Source organism: Xiphophorus couchianus, chromosome 7 (genome assembly GCF_001444195.1).
Source record: "Xiphophorus couchianus chromosome 7, X_couchianus-1.0, whole genome shotgun sequence".
Lineage (NCBI taxonomy): Eukaryota > Metazoa > Chordata > Actinopteri > Cyprinodontiformes > Poeciliidae > Xiphophorus > Xiphophorus couchianus.
In genome coordinates, this window is record NC_040234.1 from 15,707,538 (window position 1) to 15,726,766 (window position 19,229).

At 37.6% G+C, this 19,229-nt stretch overlaps 1 protein-coding gene across 1 annotated transcript; it reads left to right on the forward strand.

The window, feature by feature from the left end:
• Window positions 1-3,204: 3,204 nt before the first annotated feature.
• Window positions 3,205-18,841, forward strand: hat1 (histone acetyltransferase 1). Its single transcript, XM_028024274.1, has 12 exons — window positions 3,205-3,281; window positions 3,351-3,461; window positions 5,404-5,475; window positions 5,581-5,656; window positions 7,861-7,981; window positions 13,611-13,787; window positions 13,866-13,987; window positions 14,573-14,677; window positions 15,022-15,128; window positions 15,908-16,059; window positions 16,289-16,405; window positions 18,268-18,841. The coding sequence occupies exons 2-12, from the start codon at window positions 3,443-3,445 to the stop codon at window positions 18,436-18,438; spliced, it is 1,239 nt and encodes a 412-aa protein (XP_027880075.1). The 5' UTR covers window positions 3,205-3,281; window positions 3,351-3,442; the 3' UTR covers window positions 18,439-18,841.
• The last annotated feature ends 388 nt before the right edge of the window (window positions 18,842-19,229 follow it).

Sequence of the window (19,229 nt, forward strand, 5' to 3'; positions counted from 1 at the left end):
TGTGAAAAGTTTAGTGGAAGGAAAAAATTGTAGAAAAATTTGCTCCAACTTTAAGGGGACTGTGCAGCAAAATAGATTGAAGAATTTGGTTGTGTCATAATCCTTAGGCCTTTGTATTCTTATGATTTTGTTCTGCATCATCTTTGCTTATTGCTTAGATTTTGTAGCCTCAGTTCGTTTCTGCTTTATTTTTGCTCCTGTCTACCCTTGTGCACTGTGGTTTAGTTAGTTCCGATTTTCCTGTCAGCATTGTTTCTGACTTTCATTGTCAATTTTTTGCTTTTTGTTCTTGTTGTATTGTCTAGTTATTTGGTCGTTCTTGCACCCAAGTTGACATTGTGGACTTCTTACAACATGAACTGGGGAGAGAAAACCAAGGAGCCCAAAGAATGAACCTCACTTTCCTATTCATCCTGTCTGCCTGACATTGTCTTCTATTTTTTCTACAGTAATTTATGATTTGAGGACATTTGCTTGTCTTGATCTACAGTGTTTAATAAAGCCCAAAGTCAACACCACCATCTGCCAGGATGTACAGCATGCTGCTAACAAGCTATTTGTTTTTAGCTGGTGTTGGTACCTCATCACATTGCCAAAAGTACCAATACCTTCTTTAATGGCCATGCTTACACTGTACCCAGAGAACTAACTGATCTAAATCCCATAGAGAATACATAAAATACTATGAGGAGGATGAGAGACATCAGACAAAGCAATGTACAAAAGCTAAAGATAAAGGAAGACTGTGTTTCCGTAACAACTCAGTGTAGTCAGACTGTGCAGATCTTGGAGATCATTTTCAGAATGCAGATACATAGAGGGAGCTAACTGGTGCTAATTAGAGTCTTGGACAAAAACACAAGCTGAATAAGGTACTAAAATGTGATGCCCACTATAAGAAATATGTTGAATCAGATAGACTGCAGTAAAAAAAAACTTTATGTATTACCTACTAACTCAAATCAAAATTCTTGCATAAATTATACTGTTAGTGAGATTTTATTTTTAAATGGTTTAAAGAGATGTCATTGGGAAATTTTTAGCCATTAATTGGAAGAATTGGGTCTTATAAAAATACTAATTCAATGAGAGCAGTTTGTTGCTAATCACCACTAACGCCCAAACCCTCTAGCATTAACTTTCATCCATTCATCCATCCATCCATTTTCTTACACCTTTGTCCCATTGAGGTTAGGAGGGGTGCTGGTTACCATTAGCTTATTATTATTATTATTATTATTATTATTATTATTATTATTATAAGCCATAATTCAATTAATTAAACTGGCATTTAAAGGGTAAACATTTTGAAAATAATTTAAGTTTTGTTAGTTTTTTTTGCAGATCTGAATAAAAGAAAATGATGAATGTTTTCTATTTTTGTTATTAAAAATGATCTTTAACACTGCGTGAATATTTCCACAGTCTTACTTTAGTCATTCACTGGTAATAGTTTAAAGCATCTTTTTGTTTAAAGAAAAAGACTATATTGCTTTAAATTGTATTTGCCTAAATATTTTAGGCTAAACAGGCTAAATTAGAATTACAGCCTTCAAAACTGTAATTGCTGAAGAAGATATTGTCAATACAGCTAACTATGGGTCAGCTATCATTGTGCTGAGTTATATAATTCTTCCCATTGTCTCAACCTAGAGCTCTTTCGTTTGAGTCATGCTTCTCATCAGTTATCCAGGTGCATCTTGTTTTGAGTGATTCCATAATTGTTTCCTCTTCTTGATCAGAGAAGATGCCATTAATTAGAAGAAAACAATTTCATTTAAATTTTGAGGGTTTGTTTTGCGAAGCAGGATTCTTCAGCTGTGTAAGAAAATTGTTCAGATGTTTTTTTCTGATGATAATAAACTAATCTTGAATATTTCAACATGATGACTATTTTATATTTACTATGTGTGTAAAGTTTTAAAAATAATAATAATAATTTCATTTGGCATTCAAGGAAAAAGGCTTATGAGTGGCTCACTCATTAGTCATCTATCTATATTTTCATATCATTCATTCCATCCAGTCTCCTCATGAGGTGTTTCCAAATCACAAATCCATTTTGGTGAAATGTTTGTATACCTTCATTGTGGGGAAAAAGATCCAATTTATTTTTAGCTTTCAGTGATTTCTTTATTTGAAACATCTTTTCACATCAGAGAAATAATAATAATAATAATAAAACGCCTCTACATGATTAGAGCAAGTTTGAATTAATAGTTTCCTTCCAGAATTCATCTTCAAACAGGCTCAATATTATAAACTATAAATGTGTATGTATGTATGTATGTATGTATGTATGTATGTATGTATGTATGTATGTATGTATGTATGTATGTATGTATGTATGTATGTACAGTACAGACCAAAAGTTTGGACACACCTTTTAATTCAATGAGTTTCCTTTATTTTCATGACTATTTACATTGTAGATTCACACTGAAGGCATCAAAACTATGAATAACACATGTGGAAATATGCACTAAACAAAAAAGTGTAAAACAACTGAAAATACCCCTTATATTATAGTTTCTTCAAAGTAGCAGCCTTTTGCTGTGATTACTACTTTGTACACACTGCATTTTCTTGATGAGCTTCAAGAGGTAGTCACCTGAAATGGTTTTCACTTCATAGGTCAACCTGCCCTGTCAGGTTAATAAGTGGAATTTCTTGTCTTATAAATAGTCATGAAAATAAAGAAAACCCATTGAATTAGAAGGTGTGTCCAAACTTTTGGTCTGTACTGTATGTATGTATGTATGTATGTATGTATGTATGTATGTATGTATGTATGTATGTATGTATGTATGTATGTATAAAGTCAATAATAATAATGCATAGCAATAGACTGCATTTAATGAAATAACATTTTAAATGAATAAAAGCATGTATATTTAATTTATATGTATAACAGCAAATAATACTAAAAATACAGGTCAGAATATTTAAGTAAAAAAATAAGGATATTATTTAAAAAAATTTATTTTTAAAAATAAAATAAAATAAAACCACAGAGAGTCTGGGGGACAGACAGTCCGTTCTTTTTGTGTAATATATATATTTTTAAATGAAAACCGAGTTAATTACAAAGCGAATTTAACTTTTATCTGGCTGTAAACCTATATGATATTTCTGTACAATATCTCAGTTTTTGACGGTCTGAAATAAAAAGTAAAATAGCTGACTACGTACATCCTGTTTCCACGGAAACACGTTCACCCGGAAGTACTCCATTTTCCGCGGGTCTTTTGGGACAAAAACACAGTGTGCAGAAATGGCGGGTAAGGGGCTAAATGTTTACGTTTTATAGTCATTCAGCATTGATTTACGTATATTTCGCTCCTCGGTAGGTGTCAGGACTTCTCTTCGCCTGCTCGAAGCGCATACCTGACCTGTAATGTCTTCAAAACACCGCAAAATACGAGCTAACGTCACATAGCAAATGAAGCAGAGGGGCGCCTGTAAGCTAACGTTGCTTTCAGACTGTCATGGCATCACATTTTTCGGTTTTAGAAACACTTATATTAAAATCTATGCTGGGTGTAGCTGTATTAATAAATATGGCGTTCTCACTGTGCTGGAATGATGCTATTTAGTCGGCTGACAGCTCTCCTGCTGTATCTTCTCTAACAAAACATAATGCTTTGTAATCTGATTTACAAACTATATTATGGATCTATGGAGTTTCAACCCAGCTTATCTGTGGTAACATGTCCTTGTAGATCTTCTATAAGCACAGAAACGTAGCATTTTATTAACAATGAGATGTAAAGACGTTTAGCAGACGACGTAAATATGATTAAGGTAGTATTGATTTCAGAAAGCTACACAATAGTAATATTAGCATAGAGTAATAGTTTTCATTCCCAATGTCTTTTTGGGTATAAAGAGCTATTGATAATACAGTGCTGTGAAAACATATTTGCTCAGATAGAGGACTTTATTTATTTATTTTTTTACACTTTAAGGTTTAGAATAGAATAGAATAGAATAGAAGTACTTTATTCATCCCAGCAGGGAAATTACTTCGCAGATACAGCATAGAGACAAGACACAATAACAGCTACCACTGAGTAGTAGTTGTAGATAAAATAAAAATAAAATATAAAATGCTATAAATTATAAAAATATAAAATGCTGTTAATATAAAAAGCAACATAAGAGCAGTCCTTGCAAGATTCAAAAAATGTAGAGTCACTAACAAAATTCTAACATCAGAAAATAATCAAATTGAATGAAATAAGGGGTTTTCAATGAGTTTTCACATTGTAATTCTAGAAAAAAAAATATACCAACCTATTCCTCAGGGAAAATTTATATCATCCATAAACTTTATTACAGAGGACTGATTATGTACCTGTAGAATCATTACATCCTTTAAATAGAACCTGTTCAACAACATGAAGCAGGAAAAAGTAGCTGTCAAATTGGAGAAAGTTTTGGAAGATTTGCTGACCGTGATGTCCAGTGTAAAAAGAACACCATATCGACAGTCAGACATGGTGGTGGTCGTGTTTTATTGATACTCGTCAGAACCTTGACAACTTGGGTTAATTAATGAAACTATAATTTCAGCTGTTTACTAAAAAATCTCAGGGAGAAGGTTGATCTCAAGCTCAAACACACTTTGGTTCTACTGCAGTCTATTACAGAGCCTTAAGCACAGATATAAGGGCACTTCTCAATGTTTAAAAAATTAAATAAAGACTTAGATTGGTCTAGCTAAAGTTCAGACTTAAATCTGATTGAGATGCTGTGTTTCAGACAGACCATTTTTGCTTGAATCCTTCCAGTGTGGATAAATTAAAACACTTTGGCAAAGAAGATTGAAGCAGTATTCCTCCATGGCAATGCACAAAGTTACTGCATGCAACGCTCATGTCTGAGTCCAGTGTTAAGAGTGGCACAACTTGTTTTTAGGTTCATGGTGTGATTATTTATTCACTTAGGGCCAGATTACGGTAGTTTGGATATTTTCCCCCTTTGTTAATTGCATCATTTGAAAACTTCATATTTTTATTTTCTCAGGTTTCTAAAAATCTGTTTGATCTGAAACATTCAAATTTAGCCAAAAAGTTGCTTTTCATTTGTTTGTTTATTTGGCTCCAGGTGCACATTCAGAAGACAATAATAGTTCTTCTCTAATAACTATTGCTGTAGTTAATACATCTTGCTGTATTTATTCATGTGACCTCCAGACATCAATGTTATTCAAAGGACAACTACAAATTTTGACATATGGAGCTCAGGAACCAGTTAATGTGGAGTTGGATTCAGTAAAAAAAAAAACAACAAAAAAAAACACAATCACATATGCTTAAGAAGAAAATTGCAGCATTTCTGTCAAAATAAAAAGCGGAGAGCATTTCCTTGGCAACAATTGTGTTTTATGGACACCCACAGATGTAAATGCGATGGAGAAGAAACTGGCTGAATACAAGTGTGACACAAATGAAGCGACCTGCCTAAAGTTAGGTAGGTGTTTTTATTTTTTATGACATATGCTCATTTATTTGTTATTAAACATTTTTATTTGACTTTCTGAAGCTCTCTGACTAATCAGTGATCTGTTGCTGTTAGTGCGATTTCCTGAAGACGTTGAGGATGATGGCACCACATTCCACCCAGAGTACAGTCACCAACTATTTGGAGATGAGTGAGTTTTTCCCCCCCAGTATTGTATATTTGAAGTTGAATTAGCAAGCCAAACCTGACAAAGGGATGTATTTACTTCTGCTGCTCTGTTTGCAGTCTCTGTGTGCATTTCCCTAAAGCTGAGAGTATGAGTCAAAATGATGTTTGTGCAGCCGTGATAAACCCATTCTGTGTCTTTATCAGCACCAAAAAACAAATATATTATTATTTGCTTAAGGATTTTACAGGAATATCAAACTTATCACATTCCTGTGTGTCGTTTGATAATTTTTCTATTTTTCATTGAGCACTAAAAAGAGATATCTGGCTTTGAGATGTTTGACCCTGCGTCAGTTGGGAACAATCCATACCAGTAGTTATACCAGCCCTCCCCACTCAGCTCCTCCAGACTAGTGGCAGCAGCAATTAGCCAACAGTTGGCTTAACTGCACATCTGATGAGCTTATCATATAAACTAATTCTCAGTCTAATGCTCCAAAGAAAGGTGTTAGAGGCGTAATGGAGAAGCGTTGTACGATGAGTGTCGGGAAGAGCAGGAGCTTCTTAAAGAGACAGAGACACGATTTCAAGGCATTAAATTGCAAGTCAAATTTCTTTAAATTTATGTTTATAAATTTATGTATATAAAACATTTTTATAACAACTCAAGGTAACATAGTTACTTGATTGTACTATAAATGGTACAACATGTCTGGAAAATACACAATGCTGCCCCTTTAACAAGACTGGAAAACAAAAAGCACTGCAACTGTTCCTACACGGCTTCTTTGTTTTTGTTTTCTTACGTATGCTCTTTCAGATGTGCATCATATTTATAAGCGCTTGTAGTCCTCATAAACTGTCTTGACTTGGCTCGTGCAAGTGCCTAACAACCCAAGTTCTTGGAGAAAGCTGGAAAGCCGCACACATCCCAGGCCTGGGGACAGCATGTAAACTCCTCACAGGGAGGATCTAGTCAGCCGGCATGTTGGATTTGTGAAACATCTTGCTGGGAGGCGATAGTAACACAGAAATTCCCTCATTAGAACGGTTCTTGCTGCTTTATGACCATACATAACATCCTGTCTTGTATATGATTTTGTTTATATGCTGCATGGTTGCAGATACTCAGAATATGGCTTGAACAAACTTTCTCACAAGCTTCTTTTAATATTTTGTTTGACATCTGCTAGTGATAAAAATGGTACATTGTGATCCTTTTTTAATGTGTTTTTCCACCTACATTTGCACTTTTATTTCAGGCAATTAGAAGCTGGTTTAATAATTAGAGATGATGACATGCACATTTATGTTTTTTATTAGGATTAAGTAAATTATTTGTAATTGAAACAAAGAGCTTTAGAATAGTTTAAGCCTTTCATTTAGATTAAATTGTGTATTTAAAGAGATTTTAAAGCAGTTTCACGTCTCATTGCACGATATCAAACAAGTTTTCCATTAAGTGACGGTGAATCTAACCAAATGTACATAGCTTTTCAGTAAGCTCATCATTGTTTTCAGATTTTTTTTATTGTTTTTTTTTTCTTTCTTTTTTACATCTGGGGCTGTAAAGATCACACATTCTGTCAGAACATGTGATTTTCTTTTTTTACATGTTAGATAAACAAAGAGGAGCCAGGTGTAGACACATCAGCACAGATATACTTCCAGTGTTTGTGGGATCTTACAAAACATTGCAGAGTTGCAGGATTCCAATAATTTGCTCCACTAAAGAGATGTTGAACTTGAGCAGCTCTGCGTTGTTGGTGGTGACACCTGTCTCTGGGCACGGACATACAGTAGCGTGCCGCTCTGCTCTAAATTGCGCTTCCAAATTAGTCAAAACTAGGATCGGTTATTTTTGCGCTCGCTGCAATCAACTCAAAAGGAACTCTGTAATTGGGGCATTAATTATTTCAGCAAGCGTTAATTGCTGGTAAACCTTAATCACACAGTTGCATAATGATGAATCTGTTTTGCCAAAATGTATTTGTTTCTTTCATTATCATATCACAATGCAGCACAGCGAAACTAGTGACCTTAGCAAGCATTCACTACATCCAGCCAGGTGTATATTTAATGATGGCAGATGCAAAAAGAATAATCAGATGCTTTAATGAGGCTATGCATGAAGCAGTGGGTTTTATAATACTGTGTTTGTGAGTCTCTTGTATAGACGCAAACTCACTTGGACTTGTAATCTAACTGGAGTTGCTCTCTCCACAGTGAGGTCGCTTTTGGGTACAAAGGTCTTCAGATTCAGCTCTTCTACACCGCCGGAAACCTGAGCACACTCTTCAAAGTGAAATACTCATCAAAAGTTACAGACACATTTGATTGTGTGGAGGTAAGAAAATTGTTTTATTGAAATTTGACTCCTTTACATGTGGAGTTCTTCATAATTTTATTCTAGGCCTTGTCTTATTTTTGGAAAAGCTATACTTTGGACAGCAGTTTCGGATATTTATTTTGTAACATATCCAAAATCTTTTGTAATACTTTTGTTATAATTTACCAAATTAAATTATACAAACCCTGACTATAGAAAAATGGTGGTAGAGCTTCCTTTAGAGGGTGTTTCCACACTTAGTTAATTTCCTTTGGTTGTAAATTTTTCAGATTTTTATTTTTTTCACTCAGAGAAAACTCCAAACCATCTCAAATTCAACCATTTCAACAACATTCAGTCAGTTGATTGGTCAGACAGGAGTACCAAGTGTAAATCCAGGAGGTTGGTTCTGTGTTCTGATAGAAGAAAACACAGAGAATACTGTATATTCATATATGTGTTGTGTGTGTTTCTAGTTACTATTTCAAGCAAAATCATCTGAGAAGTATACTGAATGATTGATAGTTACATTAGCTTGTGTGACAAACCTCACTAATATGTTTATATTAGTGAGTTTGTTTACTGGCATCCCACAATGCAACGTAAACCAGGCTATGGGAAGGTGTTTGGCTCAAGCTGCAGCATACTTCTGGTATCTGTGTCGAATCAAGGTTGGATTACATCATGTGCAAACCAGAGAAGCAAGGTGGTGGAAGCATCATGCTGTCAGCATAGAGGGAACACTGAATGCAGTAAAGTATAGAAACATCCTGGATGAAAACCTGCTGCAGAGCGCTCTTGACCTCAGACTGAGGCAACAGTTCATGTTTCAATGGGACAGTGACCCCAAACACACAACCAAGATATCTAAGGAGTGGCTTCAGGACAACTCCGTTGTTGACCTTGAGTGACTTAACCATAGGCCAGACTTGATGTGAAAATGGATGTGAACCAACATTTCCCATCCAACCTGATGGAGCTGAAGAGATTCTGCAATTAGAAACGGGTGAATCTGCCAAAGACAGCAGCTGTACCAGGCTAGTGGCAGCATGTTTAAAGAGACTGGAGGCTGTAATGACTGCCACGGGTCTGTTAAGAATACTTGTGTACATCTAATCTAAAAATATATAATAATAAAAATGTATAAAAACATTTTGTGTAATGGAAATTTGCGTGTGAAGTTTTGAGAAATCGATTTAATCCAGTTAGGAATAAAACGGCAGTGTAGCAAAAATGTGGAAGAAGTGAAGGTCTGTGAATAGTTTCTGGATGAAATATATATAAGTAATCTCCAGGGTTGAGCTTTTGGTCAAGAACTTATCCCTGAAGATGCTTGAATAGAATGGATTTATGTTTTTCTGATAGTTGAATTGGTTTTTTATGCTCAACTTAATTGAAAGAATCAGTCAGCTTAAATACAGAATTTGACTCTAAAGTGAAATATTGCACCCTGCTCTTTTTTTACTTGATGACATTAATCAGGTAAGGAGGAAATACCAGCATTAATCAGTCAACTAAAGCCTGTGGCATCTCACTTCTCCTTACATCTTGTGCTATTTTGAAAGAAATGGCAAAGTTGTAAATGAAACAGAAGACGATCTTTACTCTTCGTCTTTATGGTTTCATCTAGGGCTGCAATATTAAAGGAACATGGGACATTTTGTTCCCAGCATGATGATGCTGTCCCCATCTCCTTCCCAGAGCTTTTGCATCTCGGTCACCAAGCTATAGCTCAGGTGTGGACAGTCAACGCCCTCCTAAGGGGATAAGTGTATCACTGACAAGCACAGTTTGAATGCATGGCGCCCAAATTGTTTGAACCTACCACAAAATAGCACAATTTTATATAAAGTGCAACTCTAGCATTAACCAATTAAAGATTCATGTCATTATTAGACGTATTGGTGAGCACCGTTTGGAGCCATCATGCAAACTGGAAAGCGCTCCGACTTCAGCGCTGACCCCGGCGCGTTGGTTCACCTTGTCAAGGGTTTGAGTGCAGCTGCAGGGAACGAGGGGAGCTGCACGGTTCAGGCTGCATCTGAAGAGTGTTTGTCTCTGAGTGTGTGTGGAGACGGTCGGGGTGCGGTGCAGCTGGCAAAAGATGAGGGGGTTGATGCAGCTGCTTGTTACATTGATTCAAAACTCTGACCAGTACTCACCTTCTAACATTTAAAAGAAAAAAAAAAAAACGACATCCTCACTGCTGGAAATCTTCCAGAAAACTAATTTAAAGCCACGTCATTATGTTGGTCCAAACATCTTTTAAATGCGTAACATTTGTTTTTAATCCACACTAATGTCTTAAACTGTGACTTCTGATCAGATGAATATAATTATTCAATGCTGCACTGGCCCTCTGAATGGAATTATCAGATAAAATTACAACAATACAACAAATGAGATACTTTGTACTGCCTTTGTGCTTATTGTTAGAAATAAAAGACATCAACAAACTGCTGCAAAGGAACATTGTTGAGTTACATTCAGGACAAAACGAGGCGCCTATTCTTGGAGGCTGTGCAATTTAGTGTCTAGTAGGTTGGAGAGTGGGCCGGACAAAGCGACTTGTTTGTCCATGGTCTTTTAAGTGTGGTCCTCGTCCCCCCAGAAATGTGGCTGAACAATCACAATAGTTAAGAGGCATTCAGCTGCAGGTGCATTACTTCCAGTTAGATATTAGCTGATGTCTGAAAGGGGGGAGAATTAGCAGAATGTTGCATTAGCCTTTTGTGGCGCATTTTGCTCAGACCTTCTTCATTTCCCGGTTTTCAATGCTGAGCAGCGAGGGTCTCTGTGCTCCAATAATGCCCATCACACATGTAAATGGTGTGAAAGGGCTGCTTAGCAAAGTGTTCTCATGTCAATCCTTGTGGAAATGGATACAATGCAAACATCACAGCTGAACTAACCACACGTTGTACTGAGTAAAAAGTCCGTGGGTAGGGGCCCTTTGTCTCTGGGGCTCTTTGAAAACGCGGGGGCAAATTCGTTTGATTGGGTTCACTTGGCAGGATTAGAGGAGAGGGCTCCATTATGGATGCCCAAAGGTTTGTTAAGCTGAGATCAATTCATGGGGTTTTCTTCCTCAGCGAGAAGCAGAAATGTGTTTATTGTGGCAACTTCATCACATATTCATGGTTTAACATAAGTAGTAAATGTACGGATTTAGGTGGCCTTGTTACCGTTGGGGCGGTGGGTGCCTCTGCTCAGCTGACAGTTTTAATTGCCTAATGGGTTTCTATTCAGCCGCTCTAAAAATGTACACTTGCAGATTTATTTTTGCAGCTTTAACTTAATAAAGCGAGAAAACATTTTCTAGTTTCTTCTAGATCTCATTTGACTTTTTCACATTTTTCTCATTTTACATGCTTAATCAAAAATTATAGATATTTAATGTGATAGCACAACAAAATGTTTTCTAAATAAAAACCATGAGAAATGCATTGTGCATTTGAGTCGATGCTTTGCAGACCCGCTGCAGGGTGTAATTACTGCTTCAGCATCATGTGTCTACCAGCTTTGCACGTTTAGTAATGTTTACGCGCATTCTTTGCAGAATCACTGAACCAGATTGGATACAGAGTTTGTGTAACAGAAAAACAATTTTGGCCGATTCTAAATCGGATTCAGGCCTGGGCTTTGACTGGGCCGCTCTAACACATGAAAATGCTTTGACCTAAACCAGTTGAGCAAAGAACTGCTTGTACTGCAATAAATGTTAACTACATAAATGTCATTGATTTAGACTCACCGTACCAGCAATGCATTTAGTGATAATTGTGGTCTAACGCAGCAGAAAGTGTTTTAGGAGGAACCTCTATAGCAGAATTAAGTTGTTCTTACCAACAGCAGATGGAGCCGGATGCAACTTTTTAAGATAAGACTGTGGTCCTAAGATGGAAAAAAGATGTTTTTTTCCCCCCAGTAGCTGGATGGAGTGACCTCTGTCTGGAGGTCTATGTTTGCAATGAATTCAAAGAAGAAAGACATTACCACCATTAAATAGTATTTTATTTAAATATTAGTCTAATAGATATTGCAGCATTCATCGACATATTGTGTGCTTTACTAATAGCTCTAGAGCCAAAAATAATATGGAATACATTGTAATATTAAGCTTGTAGGTAAAAATGTGCAGTAAAACGTGAGATTTTAGCTTTTTTATTTCCATAACTTATAAAAAATACTTGATTACAATATAAACTAATATATTTAGGAGCTGCTTAAAGATACAAAAGAGAAGTAGGAAAGGATGAAAAGGATTTCGTAGGTTGGGGTTTCGTATGACATGAGGACCTTCCTCCACATGTTTGCTGTGCTCCTTATATGGCTCATGGCAGCTTTCTTGTCACTTTTTTTTGTTGCTGACAAATTCTCCCACCCGAGGTCTTGATCTATGCAGCTCTTCCAGAGTCATCCTGGGCCTCTTGGCTGCTTCTCTCATTAATGCTCTCCTGACAAGACATATCAGTCTGTTTAATGCCTGAAGCTAATTGCTTGTCCTGGATTTTATTTTGGGGTGTCAGAATTAATGGTTCTGAATATAAATGTACTTGTGCTTTTCTTTCATTGCCACTGTTTCTTGGTGTTGGTTTAACACAAATTGGCCTGTGACAATGACAAATTTTGCTGGATGATAAAGTTATAACAGTAAACGATAATATTGTTGTTTTCAGACCATTTTTAAGTAACATAAAGGTGATGACAGTAGTATAAGTACACCCTATCAAAGATCAACAAACTTTAATTTCTAACAAACATTTCACTTTGGAACTCGGAGACATTTTAAATATAAAAAATAAATAAACAAAACAACAAATAAAATGGAAACAGAAGTCTCTGTAAACAAAATTGTCTTTCAAACAAGGGGCAGGTGAGACCAGAGGCGGGTAGTAACTAGTTAAATTTACTTGTACTTTTTAGTTTTACTTTGTTATGAATTATTGCTACTGTTATTGGATTAAAATTTCTTGATACTTTACCCACTGAGTAACATCTCTGAATAAAGAACAAGCTTGTTTTAGACCAAATTTCACCAGACACAGACATTGATTCAGAACTTTTTTTTGTTCCTGTCCCTGATTTTGTTATTTTGTAATTATGTCATATATTGTTTTTATTTTGGTCCTTAAAATACCAACATTTTCACATAACTTTATATTTTAATCTATCTGTAAATTTGTAAATATTAAACGAATGATGTTTTGATCAGTTACTCGGTACTTGAGTAGATTTTTTACCAAATACTTTTTTACTCTTACTTGAGTAATTTCTTGGATGGCTACTTTTTTCTTTTGCTTGAGTAAAAACATGTTTAAGTAGTTCTACTCTGAATTGAGTAAAATCTTTGTGTACTCTCCCCACTTATGGTTGAGATCAATGCACCAGACTGAAGACTTTTGTCCTCCAGTTTTTGGTAGAAAGAGGGAGAGACACGAGAAAAACACTCATGCAAATGGAAATTTCTGAGCTTGTTTTCATTTTTCATATGTTTAATGGATTCATTGCTTGTTACAATAGACATAATCACAAAAAGCATAAAATACATTTAAGTTTGAGGTTGTAGCAGAGGGAAAGGTGCTAGTTGTTTTGCTAGGTCCACTACATGTTTCTTCACTAAGTTGGGTTTGGTTGTGGTATCCAGGCCGACGACGTTGAAGCGAAGATCCGGGAGATAATTCCCGCTGGTTTCACCTCCAACACCGATGACTTCATCTCTCTGCTGGAGAAGGAGGCCAACTTCAAGCCGTTCGGTACCATGCTCCACTCATACACAGTCCACAACGAGGAGGCAGAGCAACTCACCTACCAGATTCACAAGGTACAAATGCCTCGCGCTCCCCTCCTCGCCTGTTGAGCCAGTTTTGAAACTTTTTTTTTTTCTGATGTTTTGCTCCAGGCTGACATCAGCTGCCCCGGATTCCAGGAGTACCACGAGCGCCTGCAGACCTTCCTCATGTGGTTCATCGAGACTGCCAGTTTCCTCGACATAGACGACGATCGTTGGGACTTCTTTCTTGTGTGAGTGCCCTCCTTAATTGACACCAATCCCTCCGTCCCCCCGCCTGCCCACCCCCAATGCTTTTTCCTAAAGCTTATATTGTGTCATTGAAAAACAAAGCCCCCCTTTGAGGCGCTTGTGACCAATTACCAGGCCAGTTTGATTATATTTCCCCCTGTTGGAGAATTGTTGATCAGCCAAGAGCTTCCTTTGTACTCAAAGCCCTTTTCAGATTTTTGGGGGGCAAAGAGCTGAATTGAATACTGTTGTCTTTTGAAACACTGAACAATGTCTTAACAGTAAAAAGAGCCTCTGCCAGTGTTTTCTTTACCCTGGCACCTATTAGAAGCGACAATGGGTAAAAAGGACTGAAGTGATCTGGAGGAGCTCAAACCCTCCTCCAAGCCCTTCTCTTCCTCTAAGTTGCAGTACTCCAATTAAGTGCATAATGTATTCAGGTTGCAGCAGGTGTACCAATCGGTGCTCGAACGCGCCGATGTGAGGTGGGGGGGGGAGTGTGGACGTGGGAACAGAGAGGCTAAAACGGACACTGCTCCGGGAGTGTGCCTGTAATTAACCTGTTTGCCTTTGTGTTTTATCTGCAGATTTGAAAAGTACAATAAAGACGGGGAGACTCTCTACGCCACTGTTGGCTACATGACAGTTTATAATTACTACGTATACCCAGACAAAACCCGACCACGTGTAAGGTAATTGCTGGGGCAGCGCGTGCCTTCCCATTCTATTGTATTAAAAAAAGGAGTGGAAAATTATACATTTCTTTATCCTCTTCCCAAAGAGCCCAAATTACTGGCTTCTATAGCCAACCATTCATCCAGATTTTGTTTCAGAACCAAACCAGGGGGATTTGTATCTGAAAACAACTGTATAGATGAGCTTTTTATGTGATTTGATTTGTTGCATTGACGAATCAGTATAAAAGTCTATTATTTGCTGCTTTCAATCAAGGAATTTCTCTTTCTCAGAAAAACAACAACTTACATCACTCACATTTTTCTATTTTTTCCCCCCTCAATTCCCTTTAACTGAACAGCCAAATGCTGATCCTGCCTCCTTTCCAAGGAGAGGGCCATGGCGCTCAGCTCCTGGAGGCCGTGCACAGGTTTTACTGCAGCCTGCCAAAAGTGCAGGACATCACAGGTGAGCATCACCTGTCTTTGAAGACTGGATGGTTCGATTTATATTTAAACATTTGTGTTTGAAATATCTTTTTTTTTTCTGCTGTATTACGGGTTGGTTAAAGAAGCAAGCTTTGAACTGAAAGGTTTTCCTAGGAGTAACGTAACACTGAAAGTATAAATAAACACAAGTTTGATTTCAACTGATTTTCACTTCTTTTTTTTTGCAAATACAGGAGGAAAAATCTCTACATAGTTTACATGCAAAAGACATGAAAAATAATTTGGGCTGTGCAAAAAAAATGACATATTAAAGTGTTTCCAAGCCATATCCACTAAGTGAAAGCATTTTCAGATAAAAATGACCGGGTTGTGTTGTAGAGAGCCTCTTCATTTGCCTCCAGAAGCTTTTGTTGCTGTGAACGATGCCCCAAAAAACCCATCTGAACTTACTGCTAACGTTTCAGACCTTGTGTGTCCAAGTCCAGAACTCGAGATCTACTATCCTGCAACTTGTAGATGAATCCCTTCCTGAATCAAATAAATGACTTGTTGCTGGGCTAAAAGATGCTGATGAGCCATTTGATTCAGGCTTGTTGGTGAAGGAAGGGATGTAAAACTTGCAGAATGGTAGATGTCAAGGACTTTACTTGAGCACCTCTGTTTTAGGCAGTTTTTTTCCAGTTATTCCAGCTCTTTACTACACTGTCAAAGTTTCTGCCCACGTAGGAGGGAAATGAATCGAAAAAAAAGTCCAGTCATATCAGCAAATGTTAATGGTCTGATTCTGTGTCTTTGCAGCTGAAGATCCCTCAGAGAATTACGTGAAGCTGAGAGACTACGTTCTGACGAAGTTCTGCCAGAACCTGCCGTCCTTCGATGCGGACAAGCTGCACCTCGGCTTCTCCACCGACATGATCAGAGAGGCCCAAGAAAAGTTGAAAATCAACAAGGTGCTGCAAAAACTTAACAAAAATATTAATAAAAAATTAATTGATCATTTTTATTTCAAAACAATCGCATAAAAACCATGAAATCTGTCTAATTTTTCTAAATGTTATCAGACCACAGCAGTCTAATACCGATACATGCCAGTTGAGTCATAATGGGCTGAATTAAAATATAATAAAACAAAAGACATCATGCCAACCGTTCTGTTTTTTTTTTTTTTGTTCCCTGCAGAAACATGTGAGGCGAGTTTACGAAATCCTGCGTCTAAGAGCAACAGACATGAGCGACGAAGAGAAAGCCAGAGCGTACCGGTTAGAGGTGAAGAAGAGGCTCTTTGGACCCTATAGGGTGAGGTTATAATTACGTCGCACGGAGTCGGCTTTCAGAGCGCCACTCTGAGCGATTTCCATATGTATTCAAATAAATGTGAATGTCAGATTGTCTTTGCTGTCAAACATAGATCCAGTGTGTAGTCCTCCACCTCTTTTTAGCATAACATTACAGCTGATTGATTGGGAGAAGACGAATGGTACATTCACAGCGCTCGCTTGATCGGCTCACAGTCTTGTATTGTCACTATTTATTATGTTACCTTTTTAAAACAGCAGAAAAATTGATCTTCAGGCCTGTGAAAATTGATAGATTACCAGTGGCACATTGTTAGAGCCACAATGGGGCGCACCAGGCGTCTGTGGTTTTGCTGCGGCTCAGGCTTTTTTCTATTCAGGCATGTCATTAGCCAGGATTTGCATTTCTTTGGGAGAAATCATTTCATGATCGTGCATTTGAAGCACTTTGTCGGGGCGGGGGGAGGAAAAAAAAAAAAGAGGAATAAAAAACCCTGTAACTATTCAGAATTTGGCTCTTTTGAAAGCCAGCGCACTTTTATCTCATGTTTTTGTTGTTGTTTTTTGTGCTCTGGGTGAGTTTCACAGAAAATACAGAAACTCCTCTGAGTCCGTGTTTCAGACTCGACATGGGAAACACTGAGTTGATGTGTGCACCAGAATAACTCCCTACATCCTGTTTGCCTGTGACATTTTCTGTTTGAGCTGCTCAGTGAAACTTTGCATACCATCCATTAGAGAATTTGCTGTCAGTGGGGAAACCGCACGTCTCAGGCAAAAGGCAGAGACTGACACCGAAAAGACCTATGTGGCGAAGCGGGACGGAGGAATTCCTTGGGAGAGTGGCAGCGAGGGATCTGGTGGCCAGATGCAGAGGGATTTTTTATTTTTTTTTGCTTCCCTCAGGAGATTTTAGCTTGTAGTCAGTTGAATGACAGAGGCCACAGCCCTGCGAATGTAAGAGGGGTTGTTCATTTCTGCCCTGAGCTCCAGTTCCCTGGTGAACATGTTGGCTAGCATGGGTGAGCAGGTTCCTCCGCACGCAGCACATCGTTCAGCTCTCAGCGCGTCTGCGTTTTCTCCTGCAACCTGCTGAAACCCTGGGAAATTAACAACACTGTCACAAATTTTCTTTCATTGTCCCTTAAGTATTAAGTTATCTTAGCTAATGACTTTGCTGCCTATTAGTTCAGAAGTAGCATTTGTAGGTGAGTACCAGGGTTTTCCAGGTTGAGATCATTTAAAAAATGACAATAGTTTGGAAAAATATTTATATTTCTAGACTTTATTTCCTGTAGAGTCCATTTATCTGTTCACCTGAGCATCAATCATCAATTAATTTATCCATTTATTGTTCTGTCCATCATCCATCTGTACATCCAATCATTTACCCATCCACCCATCCTTTTGCCTATCTGTCCGTCCATCCATATTTGTCTATCCATTAAACCTGTCGCAATAAACAATTTATCAAATAATCACATTATAAATTAAAATGAACTCAATCATTTCCATTCTGATTATTAATATTTTTTTAATGACAATTTTGTTCACAGAGTCATTGTAATTCATTTTATTTATGGTTTCAATTATGTGTGTTTTTTTATTTCAGTTTTATTTATTGCTTTTGGTTGTCATGTATATTTTTGGATATTTGAGTTCTTTGCTAAATGAATTCTGGATTCTGCTCCGTCTCTTCTGGCCAGTTACCGGTCCTGATCAGGTTCTTGTAGTTATTGGGTCACCTTCGTGATATTTGTTTTACGAAGGTGCCACATTACTGTCAGGAGTGTGAAAGCTCCAGATGGTAGAAATGGTAGAAATGACGAGGCTAATCTGGGATGTTTGTTTCTGCCGGTGCAGAAAAACCAGAGGGAGCTGGCGAAGATGAGGAAGTGCTTACGGCCAGAGGAGCTGGTGTCCCACATGGGTCAGCTGGACACGCAGACGCAGCACGAGGAGCTGGAGAAAAGCTACCAGCTCGCCGTGGACGACTACAGGAGAGTCATCGAAAGGCTAGCATCGCAGGCCTGATCCTGCTGGGCCAGAGTCCGGTCTGTACAGAAGGCCTCGTCGCCGCAGCACTCGCGCTGCAGCCAACATGACGCTGGTCGAGTCCTGCCTGATTCCCAGCTGATGTTTCTATACCAGAGGAAGTAATTCATTCAAGTTGAGTGGGGGGGACTTCCTGTTTCTTCCATGTGTTTGATCACATTGTGCGATATGAAATGATGTGTAATAATTTCACATGGAACCACAAGTTCACTATCCTTCAAATAAACTCGATTTATCCTCCATTATTTTCTTAACCTCTGCTGTCTGCAGTTTCAGGCGTTTTTTTGAAGGACTTCATTGTAAAAATGAAATAGTGTTTTGTATGTTGTTCAAATGGGGGTCATTCTTAAGAAAACAAATAAAACGGAGTAACCGAATTTGACTTTTTTTTCCCTTTTGTTTTCATTTACGAGGTTGCCAGTTTATGTTTTTACAGATATGATGTTCTGATGCAGAAACATTGTTCGGTTGAACATAACTTATTGGGATTGTATACGATATGTGAATTAGAAGGAAAAAGTATATGGTTGACACTTAAAAGAAAGTCCGAGGAATTTGAAATTTTTATTCAGCCTCTCTCCTGTGATACCCCAAAATAAAGACCTGTTTTCAGAGAACAAACAGCATCGTAGAACCAAGGAACAGAGCAGACAAATAGAGATGGAGTTCAGATGTTTAAAGCATGGTTGGATTATGAATTAATATCCTAAAGTTTGAAGATTGCTGAGAGCTCTTCAATCCATCATCTGAGAAAAAGATCAAAACATAGT

Bases quoted from the DNA above. Each gene is read 5' to 3' on its own strand.
- hat1 (XM_028024274.1), top strand. The intron at 13,988-14,572 runs GTGAGTGCCCTC...TTTTATCTGCAG, and splicing joins CGTTGGGACTTCTTTCTTGT to ATTTGAAAAGTACAATAAAG. The intron at 16,060-16,288 runs GTGCTGCAAAAA...TGTTCCCTGCAG, and splicing joins AAAAGTTGAAAATCAACAAG to AAACATGTGAGGCGAGTTTA.